This window comes from Patella vulgata, chromosome 4 (genome assembly GCF_932274485.2).
Source record: "Patella vulgata chromosome 4, xgPatVulg1.2, whole genome shotgun sequence".
NCBI classification, from domain to species: Eukaryota; Metazoa; Mollusca; class Gastropoda; family Patellidae; genus Patella; species Patella vulgata.
Genome location: NC_065882.2, coordinates 76,128,634 through 76,146,827, shown reverse-complemented (window position 1 = coordinate 76,146,827; position 18,194 = coordinate 76,128,634). Strand labels below are relative to the sequence as shown.

At 34.9% G+C, this 18,194-nt stretch overlaps 2 protein-coding genes across 2 annotated transcripts in view; one reads left to right on the top strand and one right to left on the bottom strand.

The window, feature by feature from the left end:
- Window positions 1-2,007: 2,007 nt before the first annotated feature.
- Window positions 2,008-9,456, bottom strand: LOC130012353 (adrenodoxin-like protein 1, mitochondrial). The gene is made up of 6 exons (XM_056100084.1): window positions 9,295-9,456; window positions 7,629-7,683; window positions 5,526-5,632; window positions 4,321-4,408; window positions 3,556-3,608; window positions 2,008-2,366 (listed from the first exon to the last, which is right to left on the bottom strand). Exons 1-6 carry the CDS (start codon window positions 9,434-9,436, stop codon window positions 2,263-2,265), a joined length of 549 nt encoding a protein of 182 aa, XP_055956059.1. The 5' UTR covers window positions 9,437-9,456; the 3' UTR covers window positions 2,008-2,262.
- A 92-nt stretch (window positions 9,457-9,548) lies between these two features.
- LOC126818063 (VWFA and cache domain-containing protein 1) overlaps window positions 9,549-18,194 on the top strand; it is a 62,823-nt gene continuing 54,177 nt past the window's right edge. The window contains exon 1 of the mRNA XM_056100079.1: window positions 9,549-10,109. Within this exon, the coding sequence (XP_055956054.1) occupies window positions 9,771-10,109 (339 nt within the window). The 5' untranslated portion in view covers window positions 9,549-9,770. The remainder of the gene's footprint in view (window positions 10,110-18,194) is intronic.

Genomic DNA, 18,194 nt, shown 5'->3' with positions numbered 1-18,194 from the left:
AGCCTGGTATTACTTCTAGGTGTACAAAATAAATGAGAAAAAAAAAAATTGTAAAAAATATCACCAAACTCAAAAATAACTTTCAAAAAATTATTAATGAACACGTAAAATTAATTGAAATTAGGATAAAGTAAAGACTTTTGAATATCTTTTAAATAAACAAATAAAGATCCATCATTCATTCATTCAATACAAGAATCACAACGATCATGGAAAGAAAACTCACTGATATCTTATAATCAGTAAATTATCTGACTAATCTTCATAATATCATCTATAACTTTGTGCGTTATTGGGGACATTTTCTGTAAAATGACCACACTAAATATATATTCACTTCTCACAGTCATCCACCATTACGGGTCGGTACGCTTTCATTCTATCGTGTTATGCAAAAACCTAATTTTCTAGGAATATTATTACAATACTTGTTATCTCTTGGGATATACAGAAGACCACTGCACGCTTCACCTTGACAACTGAAGATCATGACTTTGCACACATCTAACTTAGTCAGGTCTAAATATTAAGACCAACTACAGATTTTGTCAAGGTTGTGACATGAAAATCGGGTTAGGGCAGGTGATTGTTGACAACACTGTGGCTTAGGGTTAAGCACTAGCCCTGTTTACACGTAGTGACCTTTGACCAAATCTGCTTATGGCCTTAATATTATGATAATATTAAGATGTAAATAGGGTTAGGGCATGTTATTGTTGACAACACTGTGGCTTAGGGTTGAGTGCTAGCCCTGTTTACACGTAGTTCTTTTGACCAAATCTGCTTATGGCCTTAATATTTAGATAATATTAAGATGTAAATAGGGTTAGGGCATGTAATTGTTGACAACACTGTGGCTTAGGGTTAAGTGCTAGCCCTGTTTACAACTAGTGACCTTTGACCAAATCTGCTTATGGCCTTAAAATATTTAGATAATATTAAGATGTAAATAGGGTTAGGGCATGTGATTGTTGACGACACTGTGGCTTAGGGTTAAGCGCTAACCCTGTTTACAACTAGTGACCTTTGACCAAATCTGCAGATGGCCTTAATATTTAGACCTAACCCATCTGACTCATTACTATTCATTTATACAAAGGTTGTGAACATTCATATCAAATTTTCTATCAAGAGATTCCATATGTAGCTCCTTTAATAGTAATTTATAATGGCTATCCATACCCGAATTACTATTAATAGTTGCTTTCATGAATGAATTAATCTTGACATAAGAAAATTGTATAGTGGGGGTCCAAGCTTAATTAATGCCCAACATTTTCAGAAATTTGCCATTTTTCTTTCAAATTCTATATAAATATTACTGTATTATTACGACAGAATGTAAATGCAGTCTTTGGAAGTAGAATTGAGATAGAAATCATTTGATTGCATTCTTTCAATATTTCAATTTTCAATTAGCAAACCTGTAAATTCAAAATATTCTTTTTTTACCCTTGCAACTCTGTTGCACTGAACTGCATATCACTTTAGGGGTGCATCATAAAAGAATATTCACAGATCTTAATTTAATATATAATGCTGATTATAAAAAAGTTGATCCATGAACACAAATTTGAACATTCATGTGGCTGGTGTTCAATCTGGTTTATCTTTTTTGTCCATTTTCTGTGTGAAGTTGTTCATGGTTTCATATTAATTCGACTGAGGAGAAGATATTTGCTAATATTAAAGATGACACTGTAACAGGTTGGTATATATTCAGCGCAAGTGAGTCAAGCTGGTTGATATTGAGAATATCCTATTGGCATTCGGCAAGTAGGGCACCCTTATGGCTGACCTGATAGCATGTACATCTTCCGCAATGAAGGTCTCTTGTGTGAATCATGGCAAAAGATATACTTATTACACAATTTTCAACCAGTACATCACACAGATCCTTATAACTGCAGTTACCAATCATATTTCAGCAATTTTAAATGTTTTCTGGATAATCAAATATTACATGTATATTACACTGTATATCCTTGATACTCAAGAACACTGAATAGAAAATGTACCACTTAAAAAATCTGTTTGTTTGTTTGTAATATGCACCACCCTCCATATGACACTCACAGAATTCTATTTCTCTATTCCTAAAATTTGAATCTTTTTGTTTGTTTGTAATATGCACCACCCTCCATATGACACTCACAGAATTCTATTTCTTTATTCCTAAAATTTGAATCTTTTTGTTTGTTTGTTCTTTTGTCTGTGAGGATCCTGTGCACATTAGAATATTATAGGCCTATAGTTTTAATTTCAATGTGGTTGTGGTACATGACCATCAACATAAAAATTTCTAGTGACAGGTGGTAAAGTTAATTCTAGTCCTTCCAGATCTTTATTTAATATTATCTGACAACCTGAAATTATAAATATTCACACATAAACTAAATACTTAAAGATACATTATGGGAAATTCGATAACGAGTTGGCAATTCTCACTATAATAGTTAAAAACTAGATAATGTAAAGGCAATTTGCTGAAAATTTCATTCAAATTGATCCACTATGAACCGAGAACAGAGCGATTGAATTTCCGCCTAGCCTTGATCATCATTACTAAATTCAGTACGATAAACAGCATAGTCTCGATTATCCATTTAATCATTAAATCGTGAAGGAAAGTTATGCAGTAAATCGGCTCACAATCCACTAAAGATCGTAGGCTAGTGATGCCATCTAGAGTTGATTATGGTCTGGATAGGTTAATTAATGCATAATTAATAATTTAGATAACCTAAAGAAAGACCTGCAATAGACAGATTTAGCTCTTGCATAATGTATGTTTAATTGTAATTATGACATCAAAATCAGGGGAGAAAACTCTTGAGGCAGATGTTGTTGTTGTTTTTAGTGATTAACGTCTGTTTCCACTGATGCTGATATTACAGACAAGTTGTCTTATTTTCATGTGCAGGGGTCTTTTTTATGGTAGGAAACCGGAGTACTTGGAGTAAACCCATGAGGTTGTGAAGGCACCCCATCTCCAAGCCACATACGCTCACACCAGGTCCAGGGATCGAAACCACGACCACAAGCCAGAGGTCCAGAGAGGGGGGAAACCGGGGGACCCAGAGAAAACCCATGAGGTTGGACAGACCATCCTACTCCTTGTCACGTACAAGCGAGGAATCGAAACCACACCACTTGACTCAATGATACAAACTAGTCCCCCCCCCCTCTTCTCTCTTGGTTAGTACATGATCTTTAAGACAAGCCATTAAAAAAGTCATTATGGTGGGTAAGACCAGGAACTAATAAGGGCCAGGTCAGGGGTACACTGGTTTATAGATCTCCAAATGATACTTTGACAAAAAATAAATTCCCTCTTAAATTTGATTTTGTGTGGTGATTTTTCACTTTTAATTGAACCAAGGACTTTGTAATCTTGCATTCAGTGTCCTACCCACATTTGGTCCAACAGGCCCTTTTCCTTTCAAATGATATTTTTAAAACAAGATGCTATTGCAAAAATATTTTGAACTGCATTGTTTGTGCACGATTCCTAATAATATCATATGGAAAATAAGACTTTCTAAACATATTTACCAAGTCTAGAGTTAGGTTTTAAAAACGGTGCCATGTCCAGCATGTCTTCTTCCCTGAAAAATATTTCACAAATTTATGGGCTAATGTTATTATTTTAATGTACCTATAATAGTTAATCAAAGACTCTAGGGAACACTTCACAGGAAATTAAATGAAAGGGGCTACAAAGTCCTACTTTTCTACACCAACTGGGCTAATGAAGACGAGCATATGCCATACAGTGTACTATGAGGGAAAATTTTACACTGTCAGTGGCATTTCCAACTGCAAAGGGTTCTTTTACAATGATGCCAATGTGACCCTGGTTTTTCGTTAAAATGTAAAGCAAGATGTTTTCTCCTTGCCAGGCCGTCCCATGCTGTGCCAGTGACAGTGGGACTTCCCAGGCCATCCCATGCTGTGCCTGAGACAAGGGGCCCTGCCAGACCCTCACATGCTGTGCCAGTGACAAGGGGCCTTGCCAGACCCTCTGATACTGTGCCAGTGACCATTTCATGCGGTGCCAGTGACAAGGGGCCTTCTCGGGCAGTCCCAAGATGTACCAGTGACAAGGGAAACTTGAACTGGAGACTCCTAAAGAGCTTTCTGGGCGAACACTGTGACCTCCTAATTAGTGAACTAGCGTTTACTCACTGAGCCACCATGGCTCTCATCAGTAAAATAGGAAGCATAATGAAGTTTTAATTAATTGCACCAAATAGAAGACTGTAATAACAAATTTAATTTTTTAACTTAATTAGCAAAGTACTAGCTCAAAATTCTTACTCTTCTTTCGGTTCTGGTAACTGATCAAAATAATCTTCATTTACATAAACATGACATGTGGAACATGCTAAACTCGCTTCACATGCACCTGTAAAAAAATAACAGTAGGAACAGTAACCTTTCAATTAAAATACATACCAGGAGCTAAGCTTTGTTAATTAAAATATATACAAGGGCCAACCCTTGTTAATTAAAATACATACCAGGAGCTAACCCTTGTTAATTAAAATACATACCAGGAGCTAAGCCTTGTCAATAAAAATATATACCAGGGGCTAACCCTTCAGTTAATTAAAATATATACTAGGGGCTAACCCTTGTCAATTAAAATATATACCAGGGGCTAACCCTTGAGTTAATTAGAATATATACCAGGAGCTAACCCTTTGATCTGCAAAGGAGGCAGACCACCATTAATTTCCCCATTGACTTTAATGTTAATTCTGAAGTCCTTGCCCAGCCCCAACTTTTCCCCAATTTTTCGTTAGGTTGAATTATCTACTTCACAGCTGGCATATAAAAGGAGAGAAAAGGGAATGGGAAAGAGAAATGAAATAAAATAGGGTTTAATGTCCTTTTGTTCTGCTCCGACTGGGCTGATAAAGATGGGAAAATGGCAAGTTAGAGAAAGACTATTAACAGAAGCAAGTAGATTTGTGGGTACCAAAATAGACGAGTAAATGGTGGTCTGACTTCTGGTGAAACCAATTCTGAGTTTAGTTAGAGTTCTTTTCATATGGGGGTCACGGTGGCTAAGTGGGTAGGACGCTGGCTCGCTAGCCTGGAGGTCGGGTGTTCGGTCCCTTCATTGGCCGAGAAAGTTCATCCAGATTTTCCGGCATGGTTCCCCCTTGTCAGTGATGCAGGACGGAGGGCCTGACAAGGACAGCGCTCTAGTCATTCGGGTGTGATGGAAAACCGAGATCCCGTGTATACATTGGCGTGCACGTAAAAGATCCTTTGACAGTTGGAGTTTGATATAAGAGTAGGCTGTAGTGCCACAGTCCGGGCAAAATTTCCCTCATAGCACACTGTATGGCATATGCCTGTCTTCTTTAGCCCAGTCGGAGCAGAACAGTAGGACATTAAACCCCATTTCATTTCATATGACCCATGAGAAACACAAAAGTTGACAATATTCCCACATTAAATGTTGTACAGGGAGGTTGAGTTTAATTACTGGTAGAATGGATATAAGTTTATACCTTCTAGTTCTATATTATATCTGTGGGCTAAGTACATTGCATTATCACCTATTTTACCACGAACACAAATCCTCTTTCCTTGTTTGTCAATAAAAGTTATGTTCACACTGAAATAAACACCAAAACATAGTACATGTGTATGGTACTCGAAGAGAGTAGCTTGTTACAAATCTTAAAATACTCCCCGCCCCCCCCCCCACCCCCACAAATTTGACAACAACTGGTCAAACCCATTAGATAAATAAAGGACACCGGAAATTAAGCCTGGAAATAAGGCACCTGTCACAGACACTGTCATGCACAGATTCAGGATTTGTCAAATGGAATTTGTCTGCAATTAAGGCAGCAATTAAAAGAGGAATTAGCAGTCCATGTGCATATTATTAATATTTCGATTTTTTTAAGCTCTCAATTTATCATCCCCTGGTAAGGACTATATCTTTTTATGCAGTGGTGGAATTAATCATCCTATGGTAAGGACTACCTTTTTGTGGAGTGGTGAGATTTATCATCCCATGGTAAGGACTACTTTTTTGTGCAGTGGTGGGATTTATCATCCCATGGTAAGGACTACCTTTTTGTAAAGTGGTGTAATTTATCATCCCATGGTAAGGACTACCTTTTTGTGCAGTGGTGGGATTCTTGTCCAGTCTATGAAAAAAAGACAAAACCTGATCTAGGAGGCCAGTCTATTACAAAACCTGATCAGATTCGTGCAGGGTCACAGACTAAAGGCCAGTCTATTACAGTCCATGCATACCACAATCAGTTAAATCTACCAATAGTCAGTTTGATGGTATGATTGATGTTTTTCTGGCTTCAAATGTTATATAAACTATTATTTAGACATTTATTAACATGTCCAGACTAAAATCAACACCCCAGACTATGGGATGGCTTAAATATTGATTGGAAAGGTCATTGCCTGCCACATCTGCATTAAATGCTAATATGGTATGAGACTGCTGACAAAGGGACTGCTAATCGAGAATCAGTTATCATCATGGCCATTGAGAATATGAACTATGGGTGGACTTTCCATCTGCCAATGATCGGCAGTTTATCATTATTTTTTGTCAAAACTTTAAACAATGGCCAGCTCTTTCTCTAGAGAGAAATGGGGTTTAACGTCCACTCGACACAAACCAGGTCATTTCGGGACTAACATATGGTTCAATTTTATTTCAATAATTTGCTTGTGCATAGGGATCTTTAGCAATAGGAGGAAACCGGATAATAACTTTTGTCATTCGAATGGTCACAAGGTTCACAAAGTAAAACAAGGGCCATAACTCTAGAAATAATTGACAGAAATTGCTGAAATTCAATAGACCTCCGTTTCACAAATTTAAATGATGCATATAAATTTCATACATATCGGATGATAACTTTCATCAATTGAGCATTATCAAGAGTGAACAAAGTGAAACAAGGGCCATAACTCTAGAAGTAATTATTGTAAATTGCTGAAAGTCAATAGGCTTTGTGGTTTCACTAATCTAAATGATGCATATAAATTTCATACAGATCAGATGATAACTTTTGGCATTACAGAGTTCACAAGGTTCAACAAAGTGAAACATGGGCCATAACTCTAGACATAACAAACGGAAATTGCTGGAATTCAATAGGCTTCTTCGCTTCACTAATTCAAATAATGCATATAAATTTCACAAAGATCAGATGATAACTTTTGGCGTTAGTGAAGTGAAACAAGGGCCATAACTCTAGACTAATAAATGGAAATTGCTGAAATTCAAAAGGCTTCCGCGTTTCACTAATTCAAATAATGCATATAAATTTCACAAAGATCGGATGATAACTTTTGGCGTTAGAGCATTCACAAGGTCCAACAAAGATGATAACTTTTGGCGTTAGAGCGTTCACAAGGTCTAACTAAGTGAAACAAGGGCCATAACTCTAGACGTAATAAACGGAAATTATTGAAATTAAATAGGCTTCTTCATCTCACTAATGTAAACAACATATATCAATTTTAAAACAATCGGACAGACGGGGGCGACGGCAATATACGTCCACATTTCCATATGTGGGTATAAAAATGAGTTTGAAACATAAAATATCTAGAAAATAAAAACTTACACTTCATCTTCAGACTTTGGATCTTGCATTTCAAATTCACCATTGCGCAGTGGTCCTGATAAATGAAAATAGTCCATACAAATACAATCATTAAGGCATTAAGCCACCATACATATTCATGGAAATCAAAGGAATGGGTTTTAAATCAATATATTGCTATATGTAAATTTGATTGACAATATTTTTTTTACCATTAAAAATACTGCAATAATCCAATATATCGTTTGACTATAGATTATTGCCATTCCCCCAACGTTAAACCCCATTTCATTTCATTTCCAACAATATTCTCTCAAAGATTATTGTTTTTTTATTGAAACAAAGTATAAATCAGATTGGTCATACATAAATCCATATTCGACAGAGCTGTATTAAGGCAGACGTTTTGTTTAACTAGAGCTGGACAATAACTTTTATAAATCAATAAATCAGAATATGTAAATTTTACTGACAATAATATTTTTTGATACCGCAATAATCCAATATATCTCTCTTTCCCTAGTAATATTCTCTGAAAGAATATTATATTTTATTGAAACGTAAGTTTGACCTTACAATGATTTAAATTGACATGCTTCTCATAGAAATCTGTTTGAACGGTTTGTCACCTCTTTTTGAGCCTTTTGTCTGGAAGCAGTGTAATATTGCAATAATGGCAATATATTGTGGATTTTTATATTGATATTGCAATAATAAAAATTTGTGTCAGATATGACGAGAAATGATTCCTTTTGTGAAAAATAAACATTCACGGTGAAAAATAGCCTGAGAACAGAGGTGTTTTACCGTATTTTCATAATACAGCTATATAGAAAGCCATAGGAACTGTCAGCGTCCGATCAGAGATAGTTCCTGTCTTCATTAGCCCGGCTGGTGCAGAAAAGTTGAATGTTATCCATTTAATTTCTTTACAAAGTAATATAGATAATGTCTCTTTAAAAATCTATATTTAGCTGACATAACCAACCACTATTTTCTAAATAATAGGCCTACTTAGTCCTTAATTTACCTTATTAATCATGTTATAAGCTCTGTCGTGTGACTGAGAATGTTCATCAGAATTTTCCGTTGTCAGTGGTTCAGTATGGAGGGCCTGACAAGGACAGCTGTCAAGTCGTTCAGATGGGATGAAAAACTGAGGTCCCTTGTACACATTGGCGTGCACATAAAAGGTCCCTTGGCAGTTGGAATTCGATATAATAGTAGGCCATAGCAAAGCCCAGCTTAGGCTTAGAGGGACTCGCGTTTCATGGCAAAATATAATATGTAATTATTCTTGTATTACAGACCGTTTACTTGGGTGTTATGCATGCGTGCCATTCAAAAGAATATGAAATAATCTTTTCATCGCGTTAGCGGACCCCGATTCTAGTCAGGCCCACTCCAGGGCCCCACTCCGGTTAAGCTTGGCTTTGGGCCATAGTGCCGGTGCCCAGGCAAAATTTCCCTCATAGTACACTGTATTCTGTATGGTGTATGCCTGTCTTCATTAGCCCAGTCAGGAGCAGAACAGTAGGATGCTAAACCCCATTTCATTTCATTTCATTCTATAGGCTCTGTGATAAATAACACACAATAAAAAAAAAAAGCACGTTATAATATAAACGATTTATATCAACACAATGTTGACATTTTGTTTATCGATTAAAAAAAGTAATTAATATACCTGATTGAGTATGGAAAGATTTGGTCTCAATTTCTTGTCGAAGATAGTGTGGAAGTTTTCTTCTGACAGGGTGTGTAGCCAATAAAAATGGAAAACTTGTTTGCAAACATCGTCTGCACAAGTTAATCATGGAGGCCGCCATGTTTTATCAACTACCGTTATGTAGCCGCACTGCGTACGAGAAGTTTGTGCGAAACTGCGCGTGACCGAGTTTTAGCTCTGTCTAATAAAATATAATACTCGCTATTCGCTGGCTATACCAACTACATGAACTGATGAAGTCAAAGGAGAGATGTAGACCGCATAGGTCGCTCATTAAAATGTGTGATAATCGGACAGTATTGCAATTGCAATGACGTAGTGATATGGAATATAATATGGGACATATGTGTAACTGCTATGTCATAAGTTCATAATTCCGAGGTTTATAGTATATCGGGAATAATATTCCCAATATCTGACCAGTGTTTTTCAACATGGCGACTTATTGGACCAAAGACTGGCATGTTGATTTCATTCAACTGTGGCTTTCTGTCCTTCTTTTGATGCATCGTGTGGACTTTACGTTGCAGGATGACAATAATTGGATTGGAAATAATGGCGTGAATTCGGATCGCATAAAATTAAGGAACTTAGGGGCCCGACATCACAGAAGAACAGCGGATACAGATAACGATGGATACGTTACTGACAATAGACAAGAAAATGTCAGCCCCAAAATGCTCGGGGGAATCGTAATTCAACACGAATCCCAAAAACTGTCTGCCAGATTGCGGTGGTTAAGTAACGATGAAATCGGAATAACTACTATGCAGGTAATTAAATTACTGTGAAACGAATTGTGTATTGTGGTTTCTTTTGGTTTTTGTTCTACTGTGTTTAGATTGTCCTAATCAGTTGAAATTGCAGCCAAAACACGGCTTGTCAAAACAGTTATATGGCCTGTGAAGCGTGTTTACATTTTTCCAGCACAAAATGAAATAACGGCATTAGTCAGTTTTTCTGGAAATATATTCACCAATTCCAAGCTATTTAGTACTTAAAGGTCTTTTTTTTCTAAATAGGAATTAATTTTGTTTTTCCGTTTTTTGTTAATTTAATTTTTACACAGATATCACAATTCAATAATTCATCCTTTTATACGAAATCTCACAAAACAAAGTTTAAAAATACGAAATTTGTAGATAAGAACTTGGATCTATTCAGTGGCCAAACTTACCAGGACCATTCTTCATAATATTTCATTTATGTGGAGAGTGGAGATGTCTTTTCCAGAACACAATAAATACCATCTGGACATCCATCTTTCAAAACTATCTTTATATTTCTTACACCTATCTATATATTAATATTTGCTTTCAATATTTCTAAAGAATGCTGCTATGCTTTTCCAGAAAATAGTTTTTTTATAAATTCAAGTGTTTATTGTGACTTTGTGACTGCCTTGATCGATAATTTAAATGCAGCCATTCCCAATAATAATAATTTATAACAAGATATTTAATACACATTATTAAAAGTGTGTAACATATTTCTCTTTGAGGTTTCCTAACAAGCCTTGTATTAATTTAATTGTCCAGTCTTTTTAAATAAAATCATGGTTTTTTATTAAACCTCAAAGTGAAATATGTTACACATTGTTAATAGCTTGTATTATTGTGTTATAAATTATTATTATTATTTTAATACACTCAACATATAAATTATTCAAAAATCATATTAATGCAATGTGTAATATCAATGATATTCAAGTAAAAAATAGGTCCCAACCTGCATTATTAGCTATTAACTGTCAGCTGTGAGTTAGTAACTGTGAATTATTAGCCATATCACATTAGTTTATTATTCAGTGATTCAGCACTAAAAACAGGTAGTTTATTTTTCTGTTGAATAATTTTCATTGACAACAGGGAAATAAAGTCAGTCTGGCAACCAATTTGAAAAGATATATGCCTGTTATAGCATTTAATGGGAACAGTTATTAAATATCTTTCTTTTTTTCCCGCTTTCTTCAATTATTATGCAATTTAACCAAAAAATTCTTAGCTAATTGAACTTTCAAAATGGATGAAACATGAAATCAGGTTTGTTAGAAAGAGAAAGCATAACCTGCCTCACAGCACATGACATCCATCAACATTTCCCATCATGTAGCCAAAAGGAGCCATGGTGTCATGATCGATATCTCAGACTATTTATGATGAAGTGAAGATAGGTGTACAAGATGTCTGTAAATTTCACTGAATTAAATTGAGTAATAGTTCAAATATATGGCAGATTTATGGATAACAGTTATACCAGTTGTACCTGGGGGACGCTGTTTTGGTTAGGGTTAAATACCTCTATGGCCAAAGCATCTGTGGAATGGTCCTAACTTAAAGCTCAGAGATATGACAGATTTATGGATAATAGTTATACTGGTGAACTGTGGACACTGTTTTGGTTAAAGAGGTTAAATATGAGCTACCGGTATATTAGGAGCTTACTGGTTATGGTTAAAAAACTCTATGACCAAAGCGTCTGTAGCTGAAACGTCCAACATTCCTGGTACATGTATAGGCAATGTTCCTAACTTAAAATGTGACAGGGGCCTGGGATACATTGTATACGAATTGAGAATGAGTACATGTGTTTATTACTCAGCATACATGAATGAAACTTACATCAAATATTAGACAGTTATTACACTTACATCACTAAATAAAATTTAAATACACCTTATAGGTTGGGTGTTGTACATGTACGTGCCTGTAAGCTTATTGAAAGAAATTTTCAAGGGATTTGGTGGTCTATCATGATAAGAGTAAATTTTAAATTCGTATGTGTTCAGAATTGTACTAATGTTTATCGAAGCATATTTTAGTTTAGGTTACTTTTGATCCAAACTGCTTTCAAATTTCACATTGTTATCTAGTATAAAGACAACCAACAGATCGTGTTGTTCTTGAGCTTGTGGGATTTATAAAAAAAAAACCAGTTAACAAGTAGTTTGATTTGTCTAACTTTATTCTTATTAGAATAAACAAACCCTGCTAAATAAATCTACTTCTACTCGAGATAACCTTAGCAAGTTTTTATCTAATCTCAGTCAAGAAGATTCACAAATATTCGTAAAGCCTACCCACTTTTTGTTTCAAATGACATAACAAGAGCATACCGTCATGTCTCGTGCAGCACCAGGAATATTTAAAGTCATTATTGGGAGAAGAAATAGGATACTCTGTCCCCATATAGATGACAATGCGTCAAGAAAATTAAGTAAAACTTAGTAAGTAGGTGTAAAATAAATAATTTTTTGGGTTCTTTTATTTGTGGAAGAGGAGATAATATGAGGAGATACAACCAGGCACATAAAAGCCAGTGGTTGTTTATTTACTGCTGAAGGAAGTGGATTTAAAACATAAACTTTGCAATTTCTTTCTTCCTATGGGCTCCAGGTTGTTTTAGTAGAGGGCTAGAGTTTGTGTGTTCAGGGAGATTGACAATAGCTGGACTGATACAGACAAGCGAATTATCTCTTGCATATTTGCTTTGTGCGTCAAACTTGCCTGGCTTTGTAGCTGTTTATAGAGGCTTACCTATTGAGGTCACTCCGTTAAAAGACCTAGAGAACTCACCTCTCTTTCTTGCCCCCTTGATGTGAGTTTATGCACTTAGTTTTAAAAGATTTAAACATAATAGGTGTGTATGAAAAAATCTTGGAATGCAACCCAGGTTGCAAATCTCCAAAAAATGTCTGCTCTTTCACAAAATTTGTTCATTGGCTGAACCATAAAGCTAAAATCATTCTTGTCTCCCAACTATTTTAATGCCAAATTCACCGTTGTTTGACAAAATGAAAAGAGTTAAATTTATATATCCAAATTCACCCTTGTAATGTCTGACAAAATGAAAAGTGTTATTTTTATAGCTTATCAACACTTCATAGTTTAAGGACTAAAAGGGTGAATAAGGCAGGTTGGGTGGTCAAGTGGTACGTTGTGTGCTCTTTAGATCATCTGGTCTGTCATTGAGGCAAGTGATGTGGTTTCAATCCCAGGCTAGTCCATGACAAGACAAAGCGTTGCCTTCCCAGCTCCGTGGGTTTTCCCTGGGTCCTTGGGTTTAGTCCCACTGATAAAGATATAGGTAGCTTGGTTTCAATCCCAGGCTTGTACATGACAAGGAAAGGGTTGCCTTCCCAACTCTGTGGGTTTTCTCCGGGTCCTCTGGTTCACTCCCACTGATAAAGACATAGGCAGTTAAATTGTTGAAATATAATGGTACCATGTTTTAGTCTCATACCCCAAATGGACCTTAAACCCCATTTTCTCTGGTACATTGGACTGAAAAAACAGCACTGGTCCTAGTTTGTTCGAAATGGACCTTAAACCTCATTCTCTCAGGTAAATTGTACTGAAAAGACAGCACTGGTCCTAGTTTGTGTCAAGTGCGTCTTAAACCCCATTCTTTCTGGTAAATTGGTCTGAAAAGACAGCACTGGTCCTAGTTTGTGCGAAGTGGACCTTAAACCTCATTCTCTCTGGTAAATTTTACTGAAAAGACAGCACAGGTCCTAGTTTGTGTCAAGTGGGTCTTAAACCCCATTCTTTCTGGTAAATTGGTCTGAAAAGACAGCAATGGTGATACCTGATGGTCTGTTGAAATGAAAACAATAGTATAGCCCTTTAGACTTAAAATGATCAGTCATGTTAATCCCTTAGATTGGTAGATTATCCTCTATATGGGAGTTGTACATGTAACATGTATGGATAATAAGGATTCTGTTACATATTACACAAGGCTTGTATCAACGTGTTTTACATATTGTCTTTATAAGTAGGATTTATCAGCCCTTTTTTTATAAAGAGATAAGTGATTCAGTCAAAATGCCATAGCTTAATGATTTGATAATTAACGCTAATAAATTGTTTGGCATGGGAAAGTTAGAACACCCTCTCCGTTGGTTATATGGTCATACAAAAAGTGTTTGGTATGTCACTGCTAGAGAGCATCAGCAACTGCAATATTTGAGTCATCCAAGATAAATTTAATCCCAGAAAAAGATATTTGAAAATATAAAAAATATATTTGATTTTAGAAAGTGCTAAACGGAATTACCCTGTATGTGTATTTATAAATATTTTTTGTATGGTTGTCTGTGTGTACAACTTTGTTTTTTTAGAGTTAATAGTGTATTAAGGGTTAATATGTGTATTATGAGTTAATATATGTATTATGAGTTAATATGTGTATTATGAGTTAATTTGTGTATTAAGGGTTAATATGTGTATTAAGGGTTAATATGTGTATTAAGGGTTAATATGTGTGTTAATATGTGTATTAAGGGTTAATATGTGTATTAAGGGTTAATATGTGTATTAAGGGTTAATATGTGTATTAAGGGTTAATATGTGTATTAAGGGTGATGTGTATTTGACATTATTGGGTATTAGTTGTCAAAACTACAACCATTGATAACTTTGCTCAAAATAATGTAATTTGAATGAAATTTTTAATATATTCTTTTTTGCACTATCTATTTTTGAAATATTATCGCGAGAACGGCCAGCTCTTTATCTAAATTTTACATAATGCTCTGTTAAATAAAAGATCAAAATCAATTCTAGTACATCTTAGCGTGGAATCAACCGTGGAAAATTTGAAATTTTCTCAAAAATGAAAATGACACACGGATACGTTAAAGGGACTAAACCTCTAACTTAATATTTGCCATAATATTCGAAATTAAAAACACAAACTACAATTCAATATTGGTCCATTTCAATCACTATTGATGTTATTCTCTTGTCAGGAAAATATGGGATCCTAATCCTGTTCGCATATTTCACCAAACATAATTGATTAGAAATTACAATATTTAAAAAAAAAAAAAATGAATATGTAGTTTTAGAATGATTTTCGTCTATTTTAAGGTCCAAAGAATTGGGCTATACGTATACATTCTTTAATGTTAAAGAAGAGATATTTTTTCACAGGGAAAAGAAAAAAAAGTTTTAAACTTTCAAAGAGACTATTGCTTAAATTTCCTCACCAATCTGTCATGGTTAACACTTGATAGTTATTTTTCTATAGTCTAGGTAAATTGAAGTTAGTTCTCTATTACCTGACTGACATAAAAAAGATCAAAGAGACTCAAAGATAAAAGAAAAGTTTTGTTGACAACCTTCGTTCATATTATGTTATATATTGATAAAAGCCCAGCTTACTATGTATGATTTATTGACAATATGTTACGGCTATCCACATAAATATTCACAGCCAAAAGGCATTGCTATCAAGTACTATTGATCTACCCAACGTTGAAAGGGAACTATCGTAGATAATTTCATGTCTCTTGTCAGTCTTATATTTTTACAGTCAATTTTTTCTTTGCAACGTTTTTTGTCAAAGCGGTTATACAATAGGCCTGGTTATACAATAGGCCTGCATCGATTTAACTCGCCTTTCATGGCTGATGCAAAAATATGCTTTTCAACATCAAAGGAATTGAGGACTTTGAAGTAGAATTTAATATCTTTTTACAAGCTTTTCAATTGAAAATGAAATTGGAATTTATATTTGTGATATCAGCCTATTCATACAATCCCCTTAAGTTGGGTTTATGTACATATATATGCGTAGGGATAAAGATTTGAGAAATAAAAAAGTTTAGGATATTTATGAGTCCATCATCTTGAGGTCGTTTAATCCACACATCCAGTGTCTCTATATAAGGGATTATCCTCGTTTCTTCAGAAAAACTGTTTAGAATAGAGAAGTAATGGAACTGTTCATGGCCCCCATTGTGTTCACGTTTATTGATGGCTGTGGCTTGCTAAAGAAACTATGTTTATTACCTGCGGCCCTTTGGCTAGGTCCCTGTGCTTTACACACAACCTTTTGGCTATTGTATTGAATCGTGTTGAATAGACAGACATTTCAGTAGCTTCAATAAGCTTACGGTGTGCCGGTAAAAAATCTGATGAAAGGAATAGATTGGGGAAACGCTATTCATCACTTTCTGTAGCCTACCAGTAGTCGTCCATGCGACAAACATATCATACTCTTTTGACCACACGCACCAATGGCTATGAATAGGGAGATGTGATACCCCTAAATTTTCACAAGACTTGGTTGTAAAAAAAAACCTCATTCAGTCTTTATTGCCATCCACTATAGTTTATCATGCATGAATTCATCTTTTTTAAAGTCATTCAATTTTGACAATATTTATGAAATTTTCATGTGGCTTTTCAAACTACTTCTTGCAAGGTGTTCGTTTTTACACCTTTTTAGTCCAATTAAAGTCAATTATAAACTGAAGAGATCTGGTGAAAGTTTGAATATAATATGAAAAATATAATGTTTATTTCTAAATTTAGCGTAGGATAATTCACAAAACCTTTAAATGTGACAAGGTTGAAATCTTAACACTTTTTTCTTGTGCAAGTTTTCATCTTTTACATGTAAGGCTAGGCACGCACAGCATTCACAAACATTCTCAGACTTAAGTTTAGAATTTCCTCAACTTTCAATCGCTGTTTATGAGAAATATTCTTTGATCCAGAAACACAAGACTTTGCACATAGTTTCTTATTGATGTATTTGATACATTGAAACAACAAACGTTTCATAAAGGGCTATATTTAGTTTAAAATGAGGCGATTAATTTTGAGTAAATTCTTTCCATGCTTGTGTATGGCTGTTAATTACATTTAAGAGTGCTGAAGGTGGAACTGTAAAATGTTAGTGTATCATCAAATTTTTTACATATTCCCTTGGTAGTCAAAATAATCACAAAAAGAACATGCTCTGTGTACAATGACATTGTGTTTAGAATGATGAAGTACCGAATGTTGTGGACAAGTTCTTTAGGTCTACATTTATATTTTGTTTCTAATGATCAGATGAAGGGGAAGCCACCCCACCTCTTTCCAGGCACACACCTATAAATATTGTTTTTTGGGGGCCAAGGTGGGATCTTCTTGCTCATACAAAATCATGGGTCACCACACGCCTGACATGTAGATGTTTCTAAACAAAAGTCTGTTGGATTACCAATTATAGTTTTTATTTTTGGCCTACTGTAAATGTCATACTCTCAACAATGACAGATTATCATACTAAATCAACATAATTTCTGACTAAATTGACTATTTTATTTTTATCTCCAAATCAAAGAATTCCATATATATTTAGTAAACAAGGTCATCAGGGTGCACTTTACATTAAACAATTAACCAATTAATGCAACAGTGAGATAATTACCAACTAATTAAATGGGATATCACCAATCAGTTTCAGATCTTCTTGATTGATTAATGAGGTATGACACAATGCATTAATTGTATTAAATACTGGTGTAGGGTCCTACATGTACATGGCGTCGTGGTCTAGAGATTGGTCTAATATAGCCCAGTAATATGAATGATGAATGTAATATAATGTATGAATGTATATAAACTGATTTACAATACTAGGTTTGGTCGCTAGTGTGAGCCTATGTGACTGGGGGACAGCAGTGCCTTCTCAACCAAACAATATATCCGGCCCTGAGTTCACAAAACATTCTCAGACTTAAGTTAAGAATTTACTCAAAATTGTTCGCTTTTATTTTAACTAAAATATAGCCCTTTATAAAAATTTTGTTGTTTTAATGTATCAAATACATCAATAAGAAACTATGTTCAAAGTTTTGTGTTTCTGGATCAAAGATATTTCTCATAAACAGCGATTGAAAGTTGAATAAATTCTTAACTTGAGTCTGAGAATGCTTTGTGAACTCGAGTCTGGTATTTAACTTTTGTGATCTGGATCTTGGTTTAGAAAGATGTTCAAAAAGGGAAGTTTTGGAAAGGGCGTTATCAAATACTACCTTAAATATATCATCAATTTCTGTATAAAAATAGATGTGTAAA